The following is a 25,496-nucleotide window of genomic DNA, read 5'->3' as shown; positions in this document are numbered from 1 at the left end:
GAGAAATTGTGCCCCATTAATAGTGCCCCATTGTTGGTGTCAATGGGAGGAATAGTGCCCCATCATTGGTGTCAATGGGAGGAATAGTGCCCCATCATTGGTGTCAATTGGAGTTATAGTGCCCCATCACTGGTGTCAATGGGAGGAATAGTGCCCAATTTCTGGTGTTATTGGAAGGAATAGTGCCCCATCACTGGTGTTAATGAGAGAAATAGTGCCCCATCACTGGTGTCAATGGGAGGAATAGTGCCCCATTACTAGTGTCAATGGGAGTTATAGTGCCCCGTCATTGGTGCTAATAGGAGGAATAGTGCCCCATCACTGGTGTCAATGGGAGGAATAGTGCCCCATCATTGGTGCTAATAGGAGGAATAGTGCCCCATCATTGGTGCTAATAGGAGGAATAGTGCCCCATCACTGGTGTCAATGGGGGGAATAGTGCCCCATCATTGGTGTCAATGGGAGGAATAGTGCCCCATTAATAGTGCCCCATTGTTGGTGCCAATGGGAGGAATAGTGCCCCATCGTTGGTGTCAATGGGAGGGAATAGTGCCCCATCACTGGTGTCAATGGGAGGAATAGTGTCTAATCATTGGTGTCAATGGGAGGAATAGTGCCTCATCATTGGTGTCAATGGGAGAAATGGTGCCCCATTAATAGTGCCCCATTGTTGGTGTCAATGGGAGGAATAGTGCCCCATCATTGGTGTCAATGGGAGGAATAGTGCCCCATCATTGGTGTCAATGGGAGTTATAGTGCCCCATCACTGGTGTCAATGGGAGGAATAGTGCCCAATTTCTGGTGTTATTGGAAGGAATAGTGCCCCATCACTGGTGTTAATGAGAGAAATAGTGCCCCATCACTGGTGTCAATGGGAGGAATAGTGCCCCATTACTAGTGTCAATGGGAGTTATAGTGCCCCGTCATTGGTGCTAATAGGAGGAATAGTGCCCCATCACTGGTGTCAATGGGAGGAATAGTGCCCCATCATTGGTGCTAATAGGAGGAATAGTGCCCCATCATTGGTGCTAATAGGAGGAATAGTGCCCCATCACTGGTGTCCATGGGGGGAATAGTGCCCCATCATTGGTGTCAATGGGAGGAATAGTGCCCCATTTATAGTGCCCCATTGTTGGTGCCAATGGGAGGAATAGTGCCCCATCGTTGGTGTCAATGGGAGGGAATAGTGCCCCATCACTGGTGTCAATGGGAGGAATAGTGTCCCATCATTGGTGTCAGTGGGAGGAGTAGTTTCCCATCATTCAGCTTCGGGTGTGGCTGCAGGAAGGTTCTCTGGCTGTGTGTCTGAAGCTGCTCCAGGTGATCTGTGTCAGAGGGGAGTCTGGTAAAATCTCTCCCAGCCTTGCTGGCCCCTATCTGGGGAGGCCATGCAGGCCAGCAGGGCCTCTCCTGCTGGAGGCTCTCAGCCATCCCCTGGGCTGATGAATGACATACCTGCTCCTGGACAAGCCATGGCTGGGGATCTCTCTGCCCCTGGTGAGGATGAGGATACCGAGTCCATTCGGGAGCGAGTGGTGGCCGGGATCAAGGTCCTGAATAGGGAGAGAGACCAGCTCTAGAAAGCAGCGTGAAGGTTTGCACAGCCGCAGCCGTGGATCTATGGATTCGGAAGTCCAGTTGGCAAAGGTCCGGGTTCAACACCAGGAAACCATTGTGGCCATGATGGAAAGCAGAGAGGGGCCCTTTAAGGAAAAGTTCTGCAATGACCGCAGATTCGCAAGGATGGCAAAGATGGAGGTGGAGGAGGAGTCCCCCATTTCTGAACCCCTGCCCCCCCCCAAGGTGAGGTGAGCAGCCCGTTGTCTTCTCAGGGCTCAGGAGGTATGCTGACAGTGATCCAGGCAGTGGAGTCTCCATTACAGGCGGATCAGCTGGTATTTGGTGAGGAGAACTTTCCTGATAATGTGCCTGATAAGGTAAAGCCTAGCAAGTCACAAGTGACTGATAAAACTATTTTTGTGCCATTTAACACCTTGGCTAATGCGGATGTTTTGCCCAATGACACCCAGGCTGGTAATTTCATATCCAGCAATACTTCAGCTGCTGATGTTTCCTTGCAGGAAAAACTGCGTTTAAAAAATGACATTGCAGCAAAGGAACTACAAGAGCCTGAACAACCCATTAACCCCCCTTTTGCTGAGCCCAAGGCTGTTTGTCCAGTCACAGCTATTGTTCAGGACTCTATACTGCAGCATCAGGCCACTTGTGGTACTACAACAGACACTGTGATAATGAATGGTGATTTTAACGATTCTTCTATTTCAGGTGTTATGGATAATGCTGCCAATATGTGTGCAATGGACAATCCTGCTGGCTCAGTACAAGCAATTAATAATAAGGATAGTAATGTACCGGCTAAAGTTACATCGGTGTGGGGTCTTGGCCCTGATAAGCCCTCTTTTGCTCAGGTGGTACGCTCTGCACCTGGTAATGTTATTAAGCCAGGGCTGCAGCCAATGAGGAACCCTGCTTCCAGGCAGAGATTTACACCACAAACTGCCACTTTGAGCGTCCCTGGTTCAGGTCTTGGGTCTCTGGCTTCTGCTGGGGGTCCAAGACGTAATGTCATTATACTTAAATGGGAAGGTGGTGCAGTCTCTCCAGCACGGCGTGTGGTGGGGGATATGATTTTGGAGATGGACTTTGGGGCGAATGACCTTTATGCCCTAATACATGTAGCTGGGAGCCGGGAGTACACAATCAGCTTCACCAGGCCGGAGGGTCTTGACCTGTTCTGGGAACGATATGAGGCTCGGTGCAGGTCAAGACCCGAATGGGAAGATCTGGCACCAGTTGCTGTTTCGCAGAGATCGACGGTTAAAAAAATAACCATCATTCTCACTAACGAGAGTGTTCCTGCTCGGGACTTAGAGGTCTGGTTAAGGAACTATGGTGAGGTTTTGACAACGCCAAATAAAATCCTTGATGAACGTGGCATCTGGACTGGGGGTTGGTCAGTAACGGTCAGGTTGGCCAGGGATGGGAATGTTGTCCGTCACCTGCCCTCCTCGGCTTTCATAGGGAGGGATAGGATGACTATTTTTTATCCTGGTCAGCCAAAGCTGTGTCACCGCTGTGGAGAAAAGGGGCATTTTAGCTCCTCCTGTTCAGCCTTAATATGTTCAGTATGTCGGGGACAGGGTCACGTGGCCAGGGACTGTACCCAGGCGATAAGGTGCAACCTGTGCCTGCGCCTTGGCCACCCCTACAGCCGATGTTCGGAAGCCTGGCACAATATAGAGAAGGAGGTAGTAGATGAACTGTTGAGGCTGGACGGGATGGAGGATGAGGCCCCTGGTGTACCATCCTCCTCTGCGGTGACTGACCCCCCAGGTCCTGTTCAGGATCCCTCCCCAGTTTCTGTGGCCAACCCTCCTGTGTCTGTAGGTATTCCTTCTGTGGCTGTCTCTGTGTACCCCCAGCCTACTGTACCCGCTCCTCTTGTGTCAGAACCTTCTAAGTTTGTGCCCCCCGAGTCAGTTATGCCCCATGAGTCTTCCCCTCTTAGGTCTGACTTAAGGGAAGGTCCCCCCCCACCAGGAGTGGTAGAGGGTACCAAAAAGGGTGCTGCGGCTTCCTCTGTAAAGAAGTCTTCTGTGAAGACTTCAAAGAAGAAGAAAACAAGAGATAACATCTCTGAATCTGACCTGCAGTACCTGGAGGAGAGAAGGAGGGTTGTGAGGCGGAAGAGACAGACGGTGAGGACGGAACAGGGACAGGATGCCCCAGTGTCTGTCCCCAACCGTTCTAGGGCTTCTGTATGGGATATCTGTTCATCTGGAGCTTCTTCTGAGCAAAATTCTGATTCAGAAATGGAATTGGAGGAGGCCTCAAGAAAGAGAGAGGCTTCTGGTGATGAGCAGCAGAGGGGAGCTAAGAAGCAATCCACCCAATAACCCAAATGGCGGTTCCCCCTCCGTTAAAAGTGGTGACAATAAATGTCGCCAGTATTAAGTCAGTAAGAGCTCGTTCTATGGCCTTCTTTTTGTTCAGCCAATTAGATGCTGAAATGTTATTTTTGCAGGAGACTAGGCTCACCTCCTTGGCAGATATTCATATGGCCAAGAGAGAGTGGAGGTATGGTCCATCTTACTGGTCTCTTGCGGCCGAGCCTTACAGCGGGGTGGCGGTGTTGTTTAAAACCGGCATGGCAACTGTCCGGCGGGTTATTGAGGTGGAGATTGGGAGATGTATGGTCTTAGACGTCCTTGTGGGAGGGCAGGACCTGCGCCTAATTAATATTTATGGGCCGCACACAAAGTGGGACAGGAAATGCCTTTTTACAAGGATCAAGCCATTTCTTTTTACATCCCGGCAAGTGGTTTTTGGAGGTGATTTAATACTGTGACTAGGCCCAAGGACAGGAAGGACTTCAATGACAGGCTGGGATATGATAGCGTTTTTTTAAATAGTATGGTTAGGGATGCTGGTCTTGTGGATGTGCACATTAAGCACCTTCCGGATGACACAGGGTTCACCTTTCATCGAGGTAATAGTCAGAGTAGGATAGATAGGTTTTTTTTGAAGGAGGCCTCTGCTTTCTCACCCCCAGTGGTGCAGGCAGTGGAGTTCTCTGATCACTGTATGCTGTCTGTGGTCTTGAATGCTTCAGACTTCCCTCAGAGGGGAAAAGGCATCTGGAGATTAAATTCGACTCTCCTTGAGGAAGAACATGTTAGACAATCTTTTGAGGAATTCTTTCAGGCACAAGTGACCATCCTGGACTTTTGTAGCAGCAAGGCTGAGTGGTGGGAGCTGACCAAAAAGAGGATTTCTGGATTCTTCAGGGGCCTAGCCAATAAAAAACAGTTTAATAGATACATGACCTACCAACGTTTGCGGAGGAAGCTGGATATTCTTGTCTCGAGAGGAGGAGATCCTGGGGCAATCTCTGAAGTGAAAATCCTCCTCAGGAAGTGTCAATATGACCGGCATACCTCTTTGGTTCTGGAGCGGGACTATGGGAAATACCACTCGCCTGACCCTTACCAGAACTGCAAAAAAGGTGTAGCTGTTAAGATGGTCGTTGGCCTTAAGGATAGTACAGGTTCCTTGACAAAGTCCAGGTCAGGGATCCTGGAGGTCGTAAGGTCTTTTTATGCTGAACTTCTTGGGAGGAAAGAGCTTGACCGAGACAAGATGGAAAGCTTTTTGGACTCTACTCCAGGTCTAAATGGTGGAGATGTCCCTTTGATGAATTTGACAGAAGAGATCACAGTTGAAGAGGTGACGAGGGCAATTGAACAGCTTGCCATCAAAAAGTCACCTGGACCAGATGGTCTGACGGCTGAGTTTTACAAGGCCTTTAAGTCTATTCTGGCCCCACATTTGGTAGAGATTTTTAACAGTTGTCTTGCTGAGGGGGTGCTTCCCCCTTCCATGAGACACTCAGCTGTGATTCTTCTTTCAAAAGGTAAAGATCCTTCGATGATTGAGAATTGGCGCCCCATCAGCCTTCTCAATGTCGATAGAAAGGTGCTGGTGAAGATACTTTTCTGGCGCCTATCGGCAGTAGCAGAGTCTTTGCTTTTTCGCCATCAGCACTGTTCGATCCAGGGTAGGAGCACCTTCACAGCGGTTTTAGCTGTCCGGGAGGCCTTGGAGCAGTGCAGGGCTGCAGGCTGGGGAAAGTATCTACTGGCATTGGATCAGGCAAACGCTTTCGATCGTGTCAACCATGAGTACCTGTGGTTGCTCTTTAGTAAGTACGGTCTGCCGGGTGGTTTTGTCGATTGGTTAAAAGTTTTGTATAAGGGGGCAGAAAGCTTCCCTCTTGTTAATGGTTGGGTTGGACAGTCCTTTGAGGTTGGTTCTGGGGTGCGCCAGGGTTGTCCGCTGAGTCCCCTGCTCTGTGTGTTTGCAATCGACCCCTTCATCAGGAGGCTAGAGAGCAGCATGTTGTGTGGGGTACCAGTGGGAATCCCGGGTGAGCCGCCTTTAAAGGGTTGTTGCCTATGCGGATAATGTGTCAGTAATTGTCACTGGGACAGATGAAGCGGAGGAGGTGGTCTCTTTGACATCACGGTACTCTGAAGCATCAGGCTCCAAAATCAATCAGGAAAAGAGTGAAGTTTTTTGGATGGGAAAGGAAGGTGAGGGGTTTGATCTCCCGGACACCTTTCCAGTGCCCCAGGAAAAAATTAAGATATTAGGCATTGAATTTGGACCTGGTGATTATGGCCTCAAAAACTGAGAAGGCAGACTGGAAGTTGCCAATACTAAGGTGGTCAGCTGGAAGAGATGGAAGTTATCTCTGAGGGAAAGGGTTGATCTGATTAAGACTTACCTGATACCAATCTTCTTGTATGTCAGCCCTGTCTGCATCTTGCCAGTGTCTCTCTATGCTAGGATCTATAGTGTGTTCTTCCAGATGCTGTGGGGGAACAGACTGAACCCCATCAAGAGGAATGTCACCTATCTATCCAGGAGGGAGGGTGGCTTAGGTATGGTCAACCCCGTTCTTTTCTTTTCACTGCTATTTCTCAAGTTTAACATTGGTAGTATGCTTGCAGTAGAACCTCCTGGATGGGCAGGCATGTTTAGATCTTGGTTTAGGCCTTTTCTGCGACTTTGGGAAGAAGGTGGTCATGTGAAGAATCTCAGGGGTCATCGTGGTCAGCTTCCAGCCTATGTCGCTCCGTGTCTGAAGTTGCTGCGGCAGTGGCGACTGTCGGCTGAAGATCTCAGATCCGCTCCGAGGAAAGTCCTTATGAGCCGAGTCTTGAGCAAAGTCTTTCATGACCCACTGGCCTTAAGGGATTGCCCAGGCCCAATTTTGAGGGAAGGGTTAAGACTGATTAATTTGGCTAGAGTCCCCCTTAAATTCAGGGATCTGGCCTGGTTGTGCTTCCACGGGAAGCTCTATGTTCGGGGCAATTTGAAATTCCGCAGTGGGATGGATCGTGGTTGTCCTCGGGAGGAATGTGCTGGTGAGGAGGAGACTATGGACCATTTTCTGCTTCGTTGCCCTTTTAACATAGAGGTATACAAACAGGTGGGGCGGGCCCTCAGTGTTCCTTTCCTCTCCAGGCTGGGTTATGCTGAGTGGGTGTACAGAGCATTCAATACTGGTGGGGGCTTTTGTTTGGATACACTTTTTTTAGTTAGTTTAGTAGTCCGTTATTACACCTGGAATGCACGGTGTCAGGTCACCCTTCGGCGTAAAATCCTTCCTGTTCAGGTGGTGGTGTGTGACATTCTGCATGAGGTGGGGAAGATTCGGGCGCTTGAGAGGGACAAGTGGGGTCAGAGGGCTTGGTTGAAGGCGTGGAGGGGTTTCAAGCCTCCCTGACTGCCAGGAGTCTCTTTCCCGGGTGTGGCTTTCTGTCTCTTATCACCCTAGTTTTTTTCTTAATGCTCAGTTTTTGATAAATGGATGCATACATAGGTGATGGGTTGTGCCTCTTAGGCCCTCTCTGCTGCTTTATGTAAATAGTTTTCTAAGAATGTTGGAAGTGGATTATGTATATATTGTATATATTCTGCACATGGATGTGTATTCCTTTGTTTTCGGTTGGACTATTGTATTATAGTTCTGTTTTTTACTTTTGTATAAAATTTGTTGCTTGATTCTTTTCAATAAAAGATCAATAGTGTCTAATCATTGGTGTCAATGGGAGGAATAGTGCCTCATCATTGGTGTCAATGGGAGAAATAGTGCCCCATTAATAGTGCCCCATTGTTGGTGTCAATGGGAGGAATAGTGCCCCATCATTGGTGTCAATGGGAGGAATAGTGCCCCATCATTGGTGTCAATGGGAGTTATAGTGCCCCATCACTGGTGTCAATGGGAGGAATAGTGCCCAATTTCTGGTGTTATTGGAAGGAATAGTGCCCCATCACTGGTGTTAATGAGAGAAATAGTGCCCCATCACTGGTGTCAATGGGAGGAATAGTGCCCCATTACTAGTGTCAATGGGAGTTATAGTGCCCCATCATTGATGCTAATAGGAGGAATAGTGCCCCATCACTGGTGTCAATGGGAGGAATAGTGCCCCATCATTGGTGCTAATAGGAGGAATAGTGCCCCATCATTGGTGCTAATAGGAGGAATAGTGCCCCATCACTGGTGTCAATGGGGGGAATAGTGCCCCATCATTGGTGTCAATGGAAGGAATAGTGCCCCATTAATAGTGCCCCATTGTTGGTGCCAATGGGAGGAATAGTGCCCCATCGTTGGTGTCAATGGGAGGGAATAGTGCCCCATCACTGGTGTCAATGGGAGGAATAGTGTCTAATCATTGGTGTCAATGGGAGGAATAGTGCCTCATCATTGGTGTCAATGGGAGAAATAGTGCCCCATTGTTGGTGTCAATGGGAGGAATAGTGCCCCATCATTGGTGTCAATGGGAGTTATAGTGCCCCATCACTGGTGTCAATGGGAGGAATAGTGCCCAATTTCTGGTGTTATTGGAAGGAATAGTGCCCCATCACTGGTGTTAATGAGAGAAATAGTGCCCCATCACTGGTGTCAATGGGAGGAATAGTGCCCCATTACTAGTGTCAATGGGAGTTATAGTGCCCCGTCATTGGTGCTAATAGGATGAATAGTGCTTCATCATTGGTGCTAATAGGAGGAATAGTGCCCCATCATTGGTGCTAATAGGAGGAATAGTGCCCCATCACTGGTGTCAATGGGGGGAATAGTGCCCCATCATTGGTGTCAATGGGAGGAATAGTGCCCCATTAATAGTGCCCCATTGTTGGTGCCAATGGGAGGAATAGTGCCCCATTGTTGGTGTCAATGGGAGGGAATAGTGCCCCATCACTGGTGTCAATGGGAGGAATAGTGTCTAATCATTGGTGTCAATGGGAGGAATAGTGCCTCATCATTGGTGTCAATGGGAGAAATAGTGCCCCATTAATTGTGCCCCATTGTTGGTGTCAATGGGAGGAATAGTGCCCCATCATTGGTGTCAATGGGAGGAATAGTGCCCCATCATTGGTGTCAATGGGAGTTATAGTGCCCCATCACTGGTGTCAATGGGAGGAATAGTGCCCAATTTCTGGTGTTATTGGAAGGAATAGTGCCCCATCACTGGTGTTAATGAGAGAAATAGTGCCCCATCACTGGTGTCAATGGGAGGAATAGTACCCCATTACTAGTGTCAATGGGAGTTATAGTGCCCCGTCATTGGTGCTAATAGGAGGAATAGTGCCCCATCACTGGTGTCAATGGGAGGAATAGTGCCCCATCATTGGTGCTAATAGGAGGAATAGTGCCCCATCATTGGTGCTAATAGGAGGAATAGTGCCCCATCACTGGTGTCAATGGGAAGAATAGTGCCTCATCTTTGGTGTCAGTTGGAGGATTAGTGCCCCATCATTGGTGTCAATGGGAGGAATAGTGTGTCATAATTGGTGTTAGTGGGAGCAACAGTCCCCCACTGTTGGTGTCAGTGGCAGGAACTATGTCAGCAAGGGTAAAAGCAAGCAAAGGGCTGCAGTTTAGAGACCACTGCTGTTTGCCAAAGGAGAGTTGGTCATAATTCACTCCTTTTATTGTTGGTACTGAACTGTTGGTATTTTTTTTTAATTTGGCACATTCATTGTGCTGCAGTGTAAAAGTGGCACATTTCAGAACTACCTGAATTTGGCGCCAGAGTCACTGTCAGAACCAAGAGTATCACAGATGCACAATACATTAAAGTTAAAGTGAGGTTAATTTAAAAAAAACAAACATGTCATACTTAACTTACTTAACCAGTTGTTTTGCACAGAGCAGCCCTGATCCTCCTCTTTTTGGTTCCCCTGCCAGTGCCCCCAATAGTAAGCTGCTTGCTCTGGGGGCACTGATGTGTGCCTGCTCTATGCGTCAAAAAACACACAGAGCCACAGCTCGACCCCCCCCCCCCCCACTCTCTCCTCATTGGCTGTGATTGACAGTAGAAAGAGCCAATGTCTCCCGCTGCTGTCTCAGCCAATGAGAAACTCGGGAGAAGCTCAGCTCTTTTGCATGTTGCTGGATCGAGATGGTGCTCAGGAGAGCATTGGGGGGGGGGGGTGAGTCTTTCAAACCACTTCAACACCAAAAAAGCGGAGCAGCTACATTATTGATTTCCCTCAATATGTTGTATTGTGTTCACCACAAGAGAGAGTCCAATAAACACGTACATCACTCATCACACTCGTTTTCTTTAAAAATTTAAACTCATTCATTGCATGTTTGGGGCTTATCTTAGAATGCGGTGTGGGAAACCCACGATCCATGTACATTTCCTGCACCGCATTCAAATCGCACTGCCTTTGTCATTTGCAGCAGGTGTCAGTGCAATCTTAACAACACTCTAAATGCAGGTCACATATGCAGTGTGTTTGCCTGCACGGGATTGCATGGTGCAAAACGTGTGATCTGGTGGCAGTGCAGTACCAAAATTGGTGCATGCACGACTTAAATCGGCTTAAATCGCACCGCACTGAATTGCATGTGAATTGAACAGGAATGCAGTGCGATCCCTGTGCGATTCTGTGGTAACTGAGGCTTAAAGACTTCATAAAACAGTGCTACTTAGCAATAGTAATGAGGCTGGACGTGTTCAGAGTAGAATTCAAGCGCACCAGGAAGCTATCACCTGTATGGGCCTATCTCCTGTGGCCTGGGCATTCCCCATCCCACAGGCGCACGTATACATAGGGCTGCAGGGCGGAGATGCGTCAGCCACTTAGGATTGGCCCATACAGGTGACCGCTTCCTGGTGGGTTTGGACTAGGATCCAAACACGTTTGAGCTTGTCCCTATTTCAGCAACTGGGGAGATGATAAAGTCTTTGTTAGTCCATGTCTGGCTGTAAAAACAACCCACCTTTCTCTCAGCATTGGTGGTCATTAGGGATGAGCTTCGGCATATTCGGGTCCTAGTCCGTACTCGCCTGATTGAGCCCACCAGAAATCTGTATCTGTACTGGACCAATTAGAGCCCATGGCATTCCCTGCCCTGCAGCCCAGGTATACCCCCTGGTTGCAGATCATTGGCCCAATACAGGTGATAGCTTCCTGGCGGGCTCACCCAGGTGGGTTTGGACTAGAATTGGAACACACTGGAGCTCTTCCCTAGTGGTCAGTGCAAAAATAACCCTAACCCCCAGCATTGATGGCATCACTTTTATATTTCCTGGTTGTCTAGAAAGGTATTCCTTAAATAAATCTACCGCTTACCTGTCCTGCACAGCTCCCTCATCATACACTGCACCTGTGTCCCTCTGTCAGTATCTAATTTTATGCTGGACAAAGGCTGCAAGATAGAGTGCCAAGTTCTGCAGCAAAGTGAGCACTTCAGTACCCTACACACATACCTGACATTTTGCATATCACCAGCCAGTACTTTTCTGGCACAAAAAAAAGTCTGTCTATGAATTTATATTAAAGCAATCCTTTTCTTTGCTCATGCAGGGCTGAGCATCAGGCTTGCTTTATTCCTTCCTCCCCAGCAGCACATGCACATTTGCTCCCCTACTCTTTCCTTCAGGAAAGGAAACATGTTAACAATAAAGTGTATAAAACAATAAGTTTGCACGTTTTTCTAGTATTCCTACTTGTAGCCCATGGCTAGAGATCCTAAGGGTCCATGCACACTGGGCTTAAAAAAAAAAAATCACTGTTTCTAGAGGAGTTTAGCGTTTTGCCTGTAGAAGCAGCTAATGTTATCCTATGTGTCCATGCACATTAGGACGTTTAGAGGCATATTTTAAACTCAGCGTTTAGAAACAGGAAGAAAACCCTTCTGGTTTGCGGTTTTGAGAGCATTTTTCTGCCAGAAAAAAATGCTAAATGCTACTAAACGCTCCTAAACGCCACTACAAAAAGGCTCTATATGAGTGTTTTTTCTGCCATGGAAACTGGCCTTTTTAAAGCCCAGTGTGCATGGACCCTAATTCTTCTCTCTTTAAGGAGACAGATACTTGTGTGCATATACAGTTGTGCTTTGAACTTTCATCCCATTTTTCTCTTCTCTTTTTGTGTGCATGTGCCAGGTGCAGAGTCCACTTTCCTGCTCAATGCTTCGCCTGTCCTTACACCGTTTGCTGTCTGTATCACCTCGTGCTGGAGGATCCTGCATAATGCAGAGCGTAAGGGGGGTGCAGACCCCTCCAAAACTTCAAGGCAAAGTGGCTCTGGTAACAGCATCAACAGAGGGGTAATTCAGATCTTGTGTGTGACCCTTTCTTTATCACTGATTTTCCTTTGTCATTATTGTTCTAGTGTGTATGTTTGTCATTTGCTCACTGCCTGCCACTTAAATCTATGTCAGTGTTTCTCAACTCCGGTCCTCAGGGCACACTAACAGGCCAGGTTTGCAAGAAAAGTGAAATACATCACAGGTGATTTAATTTGCTGCTCAGTGATTGCAGTATTCAAGTCTGCATCTCTCCAAGGTAATACTTCAAATCTGGCCTGTTAAGCCTAGTACACACGACCGCCAACCGGTCATCCATGTTTTGTCCAGAGTTGTGTTTTGTTGGTTGGAATGTGTCTAGACTGCACACGGATTTTCCCGCACGACAGAATTCTACTTCAGAAGTGATGTCATGTGTTGGTTTGCTTTCTTTGTGTTCTTTCTTCTCTGAGCATTCCCTGTCGAAATCTGTACTGACTGCACGGAAATTGAACGTGATTTGACGGAGGACAAAAATTTTATAGCCTGCACACCAGGATTTTTTCGGCCGAAAAGTCGGAGTCGGTTGTCGGAAGCATCATACTAACAAGCCGAAAATCGGCAGATCGTTCGTCGGACGAAAATTCCCAGCCGAATTTCAAAGCGTGTGTACGAGGCTTAAGTGTGCCCTGAGGACCAGAGTTGAGAAACACTGATCTATGTAATACAACCCTACTGGGCCCTAATGGCCCTACTCCAGTCCAGATGTTTTTCTTGTATCCCCAATGAGAGAGAAAACAAGGGGAAGGTTTTCCAATGGACACTCTGTAACAAAAACACATTATGTTGGAGTGTGGAAGAGATAGAAATTCTGTCAACTTTTCCTTATTTTCTATTGCTTTCTATTCCAGTGACCTACGTTTTTATTTTATTTCCTGTTTTCACAGGTATTAAAAAAAAAAAAAAAGACAAAATCCCCCCCTTAGAGTTACATGAGTCACATGCACCAATGGATACCAAGCAGAATTCCTAACCCTTTCTTGCTCTCTTTAAAAACACTCATAGAGCCTGTCACATAGGTGCAGAGCAAACATATGAACAGGGCTCATAGATATATGGATACAATTTTTACTTGTGTTTGGGTGTCCTGTATTGAAACAAACTAGAAGTTCACTGCTGGGAAACTCCTACATATCATGAACATGCTCCGATTGGCTTGGCTTACTATTCTTTGCAGATTTTCTTTTTTCAATGCAAAACAATATGCTACCTTCATGATAAAAAGCTTGAATATAAATTATAATGGATAAACATAATGTCTAAAATGGTAAAATTCTGTCTTCGGTTAATAAGGATTTAGTCTAGGAAACTATACCTGGTAAAACTGCATGTTGTAAATACCCGCTATTAGGCCTTTGACTGCCAAAGGTGTATTACATATGTCATAGTTGTTCCATCTCTAAAGTGATCAGTGACATATGTTTTATATCAGGGCAATCAAGGGGTTAAAAAAAAAAAGATTGGGGCTGCAACAGAGTGTTTTTATTATATATATTTATTACAAGTACTTATATAGTGCTGTCAATTTACATATTTACATATTACAGCTCTTTACATATAGATTTTGTACATTCACATCAGTCCCTGCCCTCAAGGAGCTTACAATCCAAGATCCCTAACTCACATTCATTCATACACCTACTAGGGCAAATTTAAACAGATGCAAATTAACCTACCAACATGTCTTTGAAGTGTGGGAGGAAACCGGAGTACCCGGAGGAAACCCACGAAGACACAGAGAACTTGAAAACTACATGCAGGTAGTACATTGGTTGGGATTTTATTAATATTCATGGCCTCCGCACTAGCTGGAAAAATGATGGACAGCTGCAGAGCCCCCCAATTACACCTCATAACTACAAATATTTTTCTGTCCATGCGCTGACTTCCCCCAGCTTTCCATCCGCTCTGTACAGGGCCGTTTGAAGGAATTTGGGGGCCCCAAGCAAAATGGACATGGAGGCCCCCCCCCCGCACACGTGGAGGGCTATAAAGGAGGGCAGTAGAAGGCAAGGCAGACTGGTATACACTAAGATCTCTGATCATCTTATACAGCTAGGCTTTATATTTTTCATTAAACTTAAGTGACCCCTATACAACAAGTTGCCAGATATTATCGCCCCTCCCGTTCCCCCACCATGTGCCCTAGATGATACCAGGGGGACTTTTTTCTTATGCTATGGGACTATCCAGCTGTCTGTTAACAGGTAGGTATTGTTCCCAATTGGTCCAATTTTTGCACGAAAAAATGGAGTGACAGGCTGTCAGACAGTGTGATCATACCTGTCGCTGGCCTGGTCTGGTCCACGTGTGTGAGGAGGATGTGATGACTCGTGGTGTGTCTCTCTCTGGCGAAGTTCGCGGGCCTGGTGGGGTGGCGCCACTCCCGCGCGCACTTTAGGCCGCCTAGGCTGGGGCAGGGCTGGTGCGCACTGCGCAGATGCGCGCCGCCGCGCACTCTACCCCTAGCCAGCCGGCGCCGCGTGACGCCATGCCGCTCCTCCGCTGTGCGCCCGCCCGCCGGCCTGTAACAGGCCGCCTGTGTGTGAGGCCGGCCTGTGTGTGTGAGGCGCGGCACGCGACCACGGCGTTTGTGTTTTGGGTTTTTGGGATAATGTCAGTCTGTGTCTTGGGTCTTGGGGCCCCAGGCCAGCTCAGGGCCCCAGGCAATTGCTTGTTTTGCCTGCCTTGACGCGACGGGCCTGGCTCTGTATTGTTGTTCACTGATCTCCTTTTGGCTGTGGATAAACCCACAAGTACTCTGTCAGGGTTCAGTGTAAGTGCAATGCAGGGTGAGGAAGAAATCATGAATGTTTTTCTACAGTACACAGAGGAGACATCTGGGCCTGTTTATACCTTTGATGTCTGCAAAAAAAAGAACTATAAGTAGTATGTCATGAGGACTTGTCCGACTTCCAGGGTGGAGGCAACGTTCTAAAAGAGCTCTACTCAACTCCCTCCACTTGTCCATCCTTCCTGCATCAGCTGCATGGTGGAAATAGGGCAACACAATGCTGCCTTGCTGAATTTGCCCCTGAAACAGAAAAAGATGGTGCCCACGCCGTAAGCACATGCAACCCAGTGCTATTATTTTCACCAGAGACGCAAATCTTGGCACCATACTCGCCTGTTGTCCTTCAGCAGAGAGAAAATTGTGTATCAAAAGGTACTCAGACACAACAACAGAGCCTTCACTCTCCTAGATAATGGGGGTCATCCATAAGTGTTAAATATCCCTCATTCAGAAACATAAACTGTAGAGTTTGATATTTCCTTCTTCAAACACAATAGAAACTGTGCAATGAATTGGTGATCTGAGGACCAAAGTCCATTTTATGATCTCAAAGTCACCAAACAACACTTTACTGTCTGAAAAACTCTGTGACTTACTAGACCCCATAAAGGTGCAGAAGGGAGAAATTGTATATCCTTTATTGAAAACGGACTTAGGGAAACTGGGTGAACGATCCTTCTCTAACCTGTTCACATTCGAAAGAGCCCAATATGTTACAAAGGTAAAGTCACAATTTTAAAGCCAATAAAAAGCAGAATGTATGTGATAATGGAAATACCATCACTATCTACCCTGGTTTCTAGGCTACCACTCAAAAACAAAGAACTGCTTTTTTCTACAATCAAGATAATGCTCCCAGAACTAGATACAGCCTATAGCATGCTCTACCCAGCTAAAGTGAGAATTGTTGACCTGGGGGAAAACATTTCTTCTCTACACTAGTGAGACTGATCATTGGCTGGACCCCAGAATTTATAACCGATGATGAAGTTACCTAATCACAAGTAATATCACAGAAATATGTGGCACTTGTATATTGACTGTATCCTCATTTCTGAAGCATAAAACCCTGGTCTTTGATAGATATTCAGTGGAATGGCATGGTACTTCTAAACACAGAATTAGCCTCTCATCTACTTGATCTCTTTGAACATGTATATAAAATAGGTATCTTCCCACCTTAGATGCGCAAAGCCCTAATCTTAATATGTACATTTCCAAAAGATCCTTTAAAATGTGAATCTTTTAGGACAGTATCAATTATTAACTCTGACACAAAAATCTTAGCTAGAATATGAGCCCGAGATTAAATGCAATATTCCCTACTGGGCTGTCCCTTGTCTCCCTTTTTGTTTATTTCCTCTAGCCAATTTGCCGCTTTCAGAGCTGATCAGGAAGACCCCACTCGGTATTGGCTCTTCTAAGAAGCAAGTGTCACTCATACTAACGATATGCTGATATATTTGGCTTACCTTCAGTGTTCCCTACATTTATTTCTGGATTTTATCAAAGCCCCTGGCGCCCTTGGCACATACTCAGATTTTTATGGTATATTGGGGAAAATCTACTGTATTCAATGCTGACGACAGCACAGATTTGGGCCTTGATATTGCCTGCACACTTTGGTAGGAGTTCAACTGCCATTATTCAAATACATACAAAACAACTTGAATCCCCTTACAACAACTTTAACCACTTCCTGACCGCCCTATAGCACTTTTACTGCTACAGGGCGGCAGCTGTGGGCACAATCCCGTATATATGATTTTGCATTTCCGTTTGCAGGGGGGCGTGTGCTCTACCGGCAGGCTGCTTCTGCTGTCATAATTCACAGCAGAAGCTTATCTGTTTAGGGGACTCGAGTTCCTCCGGCACCCGCCGATCGTTAGTAAAACACAGAAAACTGAGATATGTCTATGTAAACAAGGCATATCTCAGTTCTGATGGGGGTGAGGGGGCTGATCCTGTGTCTCTGGAAAGTAGAGACTAGAATCCGTCTCTTTCCCTAGTGAAAGCACCGCACTGTGTACACAAAAACACTAGGCACACAGTTAACCCTTTAATCGCCCTGGGTGTTTAACCCCTTCCCAGCCACTGTCATTAGTACAGTGACAGTGCATATGTTTAGCACTGATCACTGTATTAGTGTCACTGGTTTCCGCAAAGTGTCAAGAGTCCACCGTAATAACGCAGTCCCGCTATAAGTCGCCGACCGCTGCCATTACTAGTATAAAAAATATAAATACAAAAAATTCCATAAATACATCCCATGGTTTGTAGATGCTAGAGTGTTTGCGTAAACCAATCAATATAACCCTATTGGGAATTTTTTTTTACCAAAATCATGTAGCAGAATACATATTAGCCTAATTTTTTTTTTGTATTGGATATGTTTTATAGCAGAAAGTAAAAAAATATTATTTTTATATTTTTTCAAAAGTGCTGGGGCTCTTTCACACGGAGCGGACCGTATTGCGATCTGCTCCAGCCCTTTTTTTTTTCAAGGATACGGATGACACTTGTGTCATCCACTCCGTATGTCCGCATATCATCCCATCCGTTTGCGGCTGATATACGGACATAATGTATGTCTATGGGGATTGCGGATGTCAGCGTATGACACCGCTGACATCCGATTTTGCGTCCGTTCCGTTTTTTAAACGGAACAAAAATAGGGTTCTGTTCCGTTCAAAATAATGGAACAGAACTGAAAGGACAAAAATCGGATGTCAGCGGATGGTCATATCACCCGCAAACGGATGGGGTGATTTACGGACGTCCGTGTGAAAGAGCCCTTGGTCTTTTTGTTGTTTTTTTTTTCTGTTTATAGAGTAAAAAATAAAAACCGCAGAGGTGATCAAATACCATCAAAACAAAGCTCTATTTGTTGGAAAAAAAGGACATACAGTACATTTTGTTTGGGTACAGTGTCACACGGCTGCGTAATTGTCAGTTAACTTAACGCAGTGCTATATCGCAGAAATGGCCTCGTCATGAAGGGGGATAAATCTTCCAGAGGTCAAGAGGTTAAGAGACAGAATACCTTTTATGGAACAAATTGCCTTTTAACCTATGTAAAATAAATTTGTTTAAGATGGCCTTCCTCTGACCTGTACCTTCCAACTCCCTTTTCTACCTACCTAAAAGCAAGTTTCAAGGGATTGACCTTTCAATTTACCTCACTTCTTTAGGGTTCAGCTTCCCCCACCCCCCTTATTCTCACTGTTACAACTGCCAATTTCACAGGATGGTTTGGCATTACCCAATCTGCATATTTATTACTGGGCCTTTCAACCACTGTATAACCATTGGTGGATGTTTCCACAGTCACTGAGACAGTTTTAGTTACCTAGTATAAGACGCTGTCTACTCTTAAATACAGGAGAATATTGTTCCTTACTTCTATACTCAACATGCCTCTAAAAGATCTTAAACTGAGCTCAGTCTTCCTTGCCCAGTAACGTCTTCATGGCAGAACCCCTTGACTGACAACCCAGATATTATTGTATGCGCTGTAGTTGGCCTAAAATACCTAAATGTTTGATCAGGGTAGTTGTTCCTGATGCTTTATACTCCTCTTTCAGTGTTTTTATTGAACATTCAGTATGGGAAAACAAATTAACAATATTGTACAGACAATGTGATAAATGAACATGACTTATCATACGACAAAACAATGTCAGTAGCTCTGAAGGAACATATATGGGTTGACTTGGATGGGGATTAGCATTAGTAAGCGTTATGGTCAATTTTCCCCCTGTTCCCACCCCGTCAACCGAGGCATTCTTTATTTTTCAAAATAAACTTAAACCACAAAGGGAATACCAAAGAGATTACGTCGGGAAAGACCAACCTAAACAAAGTAATAGTGAAGGAGGGGTAGAGGAAATGGTGAGAAATGGCGTGGGAAAATATGATAGTGTAGAGTAGGTGAAAATACTTCAGGTCAAATTTGATTAGAGTATACAATGTAAGATACATTACATTACCAGCGTGCTTGGAGAAGGCCCACCTATGTGGCCTGCAATGGTCCAGCTCGGCGGTCCCCTTCCAGATATGCAATCCACTGGCTCCAAACCTTTTTAAAAAGCCTCACTTTATCATTTAGTATGACTGAAAGGCGTTCATTGATCATTATCCAAGATAATTTTGCCTTAAGCAATTCGAAGGGTATAACAGCTGATTTCTACGACCTCGCAATCACTATTCTTGCTACCACAAATATGAATCTGATTAGAAGCCTTGCATGTCTCAGGGCGCCCTCCACCATGTCTCCCAGCAATGCCTTTTTTCGGGATTTTTGCAAGTTTACCTGGGTCAAGGAGTAGACAAAATTGTACACCCTAATCCTGTACCGTCTCACTTTGGGGCATTGCCACCAAATGTGGAATGCTGTTCCCCTCTGACCACATCCACGGAAGCAGAGCTGAGAAGCCCCCAAGACATAAGAGGCCAGTCTGGCTGGGACCATGTACCACCATAGAAGAACCTTATAATTTGCCTCGATGATAGATGTATTGATTAGGGCCCTGGAGGCGTTATGCGCTAATTTATGCCAATCTTCCAACTCTAATGATTCATTCAGGTCAGCTTCCCATTTCTCCATGTAACCCCGTTTCTTTGTCTCAGATGTCGTAAGGATAACATATTTCTGATATATGACCTCTAAGTTTGTCAATTTATCACATGAATATTCCATCTGAGTCCTACAGGCGAGATCTGATTTGCGTTTCAGTGTATTAAAAAAGTGTGCTAGTTGAGAATACCTATAATATTCAGACACAGGCATTTGAAATTTGTCAATCAAAGTTTGTTTAGTGAACATCCCCCTATGATCACACATATCGGCAATACGCAATAGGCCTTTGTTTACTGATGCTTTATACTTCAAATACCTATAGCCACTGGACAATTTGGTTTATTGAATGTGACATTACAAACTTCTACTGAAAACATGTTACTCCCTCCCAGTTATGCAAAACTTATATCTGGTATTCCACTATCATGCAACTGCAACCTAACAACTCTGAATTCTCTAATTCCTGTTATTCCAGTGTCATATAAGCCATTGACAAGCTCATACAACAGAGTACAACACGTAGTATATTTCATACCATAGAAGCTATTCAGAATAGGTAAACAGGATAATACTATTGTGCCGTAAATGCCAAAAGGAGGAAGAGGATCTCATACATATGATCCTGGATTGTATCAAAATCTGCCAGTTTAGACCAAAAGGGTCTGAATGCCTGACGTCTTTTCCATCCTAAATATTTGCAACTCCTTAAGGTGCCTTGTAGAAATGTAGGAGATATGGAATTATGTTCTGCTAAGAATCTAAGTCTGTAATGTTCATGTGGAAAATAGCAAAATTGGTTTAACGGTTCTGACATAAAGGAAGGGAAAGCTATCCTCGTAAGTGAAAGGGTTAATACCAAGTATGATTAAAGATGCCCATTACCCACTCTTGGCCAATTAATATGTGTATGCATCCAAAGTATCAACACCAGTGATCCATATAATTTATAAATAGGAGGGCATAGATAGGATATCCTGAAAACATTTACAAGGGTTCTTCAAAAAGTTTTCCACTTTATCTTATACCTTTCCCAGCCATCTTCACCACAGCGGGAAAACTCCTATCCTAAACTCAAGGTCAGCCAGCTTGGCTGATAGACTAGCCACATGACACTGTCAGAAACGACCAACTACTACTCCTCCCACCCTCACCGTTTCCAATGAAAATAAAAAGTGCAGACACTTTTTGAAGACCCCTCATATTATTATTTATGTGACTCCTATGATTGCCCCCTACTTTAACTAATAGTCCATCTTAGGCATCATATCCTAAGCATCGTGCATCAGTTGATGGCAGGTTTTTCTAGTACAGTTTTGTTGTAGTTTTAAAAAAACGTTGGGTCAGTGCAGTGGCCTAATGAATATATTTGTGTTCCTGAAAATTCTATTCTAAAATCATCATTCTTGTGTTGAAGTGGAATTTGCTCTTTATAAAAAACCTTGAGATATTATACCAAATGACATGAAGTGCCTCCTTCTCCTCCAACGCAGGATTGGTTTGGCCATTGCTCAGAAGCTTGCTCAGGATGGAGCACGAGTTCTGATTAGCAGCCGGAAGCAACAAAATGTTGATAAAGCTGTGAGAGAACTTAAAGAACAAGGACTAGATGTTGAAGGAACAGTCTGCCATGTGGGTCGGAGTGAGGACCGAGAAAGACTAGTGAATACAGTAAGAGCTTTATATTATCTATATATTTCATTGCACACTGCATCAGCATTAGGGTTGCCCTGAAAGGGCTCGTTGTATCTGTATGACTATATAAATTTATCCGGGGCTTTTTTTCTCAAAATAGGTGCAGTAACCCAACCATGCCCCCCCCAACCCCGATGAATCACATCGAATTAGTGTGGCCAGGTTGCATAAACAGTGGGAGGATCTTAAAGTGATTATAAAGTCTTGCTTTAAAAAAAAAATAACAAACATGTTATACTTACCTACTCTGTTGGTTTTGCACAGAGCAGCGCAGATCCTTCTCTTCTCAGGTCCCTTGTACCTGCTCCTGGCCCCTCCCTCCTAGCGAATGCCCCCACAGCAAGCAGCTTGCTATGGGGGCACCGAGCCTAGCTGCAGCTCAGTGTGTCCATTCAGAGCCATCTGCCCCCTCCCTCTCCTGATTGGCTCACTGACTTTGATTTACAGCCACAGGAGCCAATGGCACCGCGGCTGTATCTCAGCCAATCAGAACGGAGAGTGCCAGGACGACCGAGGGACTGGTGGACATCACTAAACAGAGAGGGGGCACAGGTAAGTATTAGGAGGTGCTGGGGGGCTGCTACAAATAGAAGGCATAGATGCATTAAAATAAAAAACCTTCCTCACTTTACAACACTACAACAACTTTACAAAGGGGCAATAAATTCCAGGAGTCTGTTATGTGCGGAGTTCAGGGATGCGCTATGTACAAAGTGCAGAGTTCAGGGGTACAATGTAGGGATGCACCGAATGTTCGGCGGCCGAACATTATTCGGCCGAAAATAGTAAAAATAGCACTTTCGGTGTTCGGCCGAATAAGTCAAAAGGCCGAATAATTTTGTGTCGAATAATAGGGCTAATATCATATCGACTATCGTTCTGTGGCCGTAGGCGATATTCATATCGCCGAGGTCACGATATTTACAGGGGGAAGGGACTCGGAGGAGGACAGGAGGACTCTCAGACTTCCGTGAAGCCGGGACACTTCATTAGCTGCACAGCGAACCAATCACGCGTGCCTGCACACCTGATTGGTTCCGCTGTGCCGCTACTCACGGCGTGATTGGCTTCTTGAATGTGCCATTGAAAAAACTAGGGAGGAGAGTAAGACTCACTGAATGTGTAGGGCGGGCTGCAGTGCACGAGTGAGTAATGTATGTATGCGGCTGTGCTCCTTTCCAGGCTCCTACTAGTCCACCTCCAGCCTCCTACTACCACCACTATGAGAGACTGTGTCACTGTATAATCTGATCGAGTCCACACTGACACTGACTGACTGTCACTGAGTAATTGATGTTACCACATTAACCCTGACCTGCCCAGTGCCCTGTATCTGCAATTAAAATTTACAAGGCTGCCTGCATGCTTCCTGATTTCCATTCCCAGCATCCTTCCCAATCCCTACAGTGTCACTAACATTAACCCTATGGTACAAGGCTGCAGTGTGCACTGAATCCCATTCCCTACAGTAACATTTAGGGAGAGAGAGAGACATGAGAGGACAAGAGAGAGAGAGAGAGAGACATGAGAGGACAAGAGAGAGAGAGTGAGAGGACAAGAGAGAGAGAGACATGAGAGGACAAGAGAGAGAGAGTGAGAGGACGAGAGAGAGAGAGACACGAGAGGACAAGAGAGAGGACAAAAAATTGGCAAAATAAATGGAAAAAATGCGAAACACCGCGTTCGGTATTCGGCCTTCGGCCAAACATTTTATTATTATTCGGCTTCGGCCAAGAATTTCATTTCGGTGCATCCCTAGTACAATGTGTACAGAGTGCAAGATTTAGGGGTGTGTATGCAGGGTTCCAGCTAAAAAGAAAGTCCTAGGTGCAAGGGCCACAAGAAATGGCTTGGTGGGCTGGATTCTGGTCTTGTGTTTGACATGTGATCTAGGGAATGATGTAAAGGTGTGCAGGCAAAAAATTGGCCTATTAATGGGGCACAAGTAACTAAACCAGGCTGATTTGTTTTCAGCATTCTCTTTACTTCTCTCTTTGCAATTCCCAATATCTCAAGCTTATGTGAACCCTTACCTTGTAAAACAACCCATTCATATTAATACCTTTATCGTACATTATGGGACACAGAGCAGCCATATTATTTACTATCTGGATTATACGCCACCTATAGGTGAATGGACACTGGCAACCAAAGGACAGGCAGTCCCCCTCTATACAACCCCTCCCATACAGGAAGTACCTCAGTTTTTTCACCAGTGTCTTAGAGGTGATGGCCAGAGTTGGCGAAGCTCTCCATATCAAAGAAAGAGAAAAAATAAAAAGATTATGCTACAATCCCTGTTAAGATCTCTGGATCCAAGGGGATTGGCAATCAGATCCAACCGAAAGTGGAAGACTAAAAGGATGGTACCTGAGCCTTGATAAAGGGAAACGAGGTATTGCCTGTAATGTGACCCTTTTGGGCGCTAGACCCTGGGATCTGGACCTTTGGTAAGACTAACTCCAAAGGCATTCCGGCAGGGTGCCCTACAGGTCCGAAGAAGTGGCCTCAAAAATTAGGCTGACCCGGTCCTTAAAGGTCGACAAGTGACAAAACCCACTGTAATGGGTGAAGATTGGATTCTAGTTATAGGCAGAATCCTGCGGCGGGAAAGATAAGTTCACTTACTAATTATGATGCACTATTACCTTCTACTTTAACAGATACATTGTGCCATGTTTTATGTCTCCACTAGAGGCAGTATGTGTATTCAGCTGTGGCCTGCATACCTTGGATGCTTTTTTCCTGCTCTCAACCCCCTGATGCTTGGTGAACAGCAGAACTTTGTACATCCCGCCCACACATCCACTTACCCTCTGTGGCTCTAGGTTCAGAGAGCACCTTTGGTGGCCATCCTTGCGGCAGGAGATCGCGCACGCAAGTTCAGCCTATTTACATGCACAAGCGTCCACGTGGAGCTGGAAGGGGGCGTGTCCCTGATGCGTTGGCATGCACGTAGAACACTGCACATACATGGTAAGGAGCGGAGATGGCGCAGCATTTGAGGAGCGTTCCCAGCGGCGTGAGCTTATGTGTGAAGCTGGATGGGACACAGAGCAGCCGCAGCTGGGTGCATGAGTGACTGTGGGGGGATGTTTACAGGAACTGACAGGTTCTATAACTTAGGGATAACTAACTCTGCTTTGTGTGATAAGCTGTTACAGCTTGGCACAAGCTTTGAGTACACTTAAGTAAGTACCTCAAGTTTTCTTGTCTGGAGCAATGTTTTCCCGGAAAAGGAGTGGGGGTACACAGCGGGAAGGGGCACAAGTGTGCTGCCGTCAGGATTGGAAGATCCTAGCCGTGCATCCTCTGTAATAACTTCCCCTGAGATGCCAGAGGCCACTGGCCAATCTGAGCCATTACGGTTGCCAGGCATAGTAGCCACATCTAATGCTTCTGTCTCAGCCTACATTAATGACGATTTGGTATCAGCTTTAGCCGGCCTTAAAAGAAAAATTGCTTGCATGATTGCTTCAGTGTCACAAGGAGGGAGGAAACATGATATATCCCCCTCACCTGGGGCTCCCCCCTGTTTTAGTTCAGGATTGGGCAGAGGATGTGGAAGAAGTAGCTGTAAATTGCTTAGAAGAAGGCCAAGCAGAGGATTCCACTTCTGGGAAGTCAGGGTCTGAGGAGCCATTCTCGCCCTCTCAATCCCAGAGATTGTTAATTCAGTCTCTCACTGAAAGGGTTCGGTCTGGATTTAAATTACCTCCCTTAGAGAGATTTCTGAAGTCTCTTTTTTCCTCATTAGGCTCGTTGCGCACTCCTCAAAATTCTCCGGAATTTTCCTTACATCCGCTTTTAGAGCAGATAGTATATGCTGATTGGGATCATCCTGATAGGATTTTTTTTCTCCCAGAAAAGGTTTTCTTTGTTGTATCCTATGGAGGAAAAAATTCACAAGAATATGGACTATGCCTACAGTGGATGCTGCTATTTTGTTCTTTAAATAGGAATGCAACCTGTCCTGTAGATAATGCCCAGGTTTTTAAAGATCCAGCTGGTAAAAAATTGTAATCTTCACTAAAAGCTTCCTTCGCTATTGCAGGGTCTGCAATACAAGCGGCAGCGACGGCTATAAGAGTTTGACAATCTTTAAAAGACCGTATTAAACAGGTGTCCAGGTGTTCCTTCTCAGGGAGAGTCTGCTGAAGATTTAGCAGATTTTCCTCTGGCTTTGTATTTTGCAGTAGATACTCTTAAGGACTCCATACAGCAAATGTCACGGGTTGCTCTTCGTTCAGTTCATATGC

The 25,496-nt window shown here is 45.7% G+C and overlaps 1 protein-coding gene across 3 annotated transcripts in view; it reads left to right on the top strand.

Annotated features, from left to right (window-relative positions):
- LOC309565489 (dehydrogenase/reductase SDR family member 4-like) overlaps positions 1–25,496 on the top strand; it is a gene marked incomplete at its 5' end in the record, with an annotated part of 43,310 nt that overhangs the window by 3,125 nt on the left and 14,689 nt on the right. The window contains 2 exons of one of the 3 annotated variants that reach the window (XM_082270458.1): positions 11,991–12,154; positions 21,036–21,213. In XM_082270458.1, coding sequence (XP_082126584.1) covers positions 12,015–12,154; positions 21,036–21,213 — 318 coding nt within the window. Of the gene's footprint in view, positions 1–11,981; positions 12,155–21,035; positions 21,214–25,496 lie in introns of those variants that run through there. The other 2 variants (XM_082270459.1, XM_082270457.1) reach the window with 2 other exon arrangements.

Source organism: Pelophylax lessonae (genome assembly GCF_965119305.1).
Source record: "Pelophylax lessonae genome assembly, chromosome: 1".
NCBI lineage: Eukaryota > Metazoa > Chordata > Amphibia > Anura > Ranidae > Pelophylax > Pelophylax lessonae.
The sequence above is the reverse complement of the archived record's forward strand: the minus strand, read 5'-3'. Positions and strand labels throughout refer to the sequence as shown.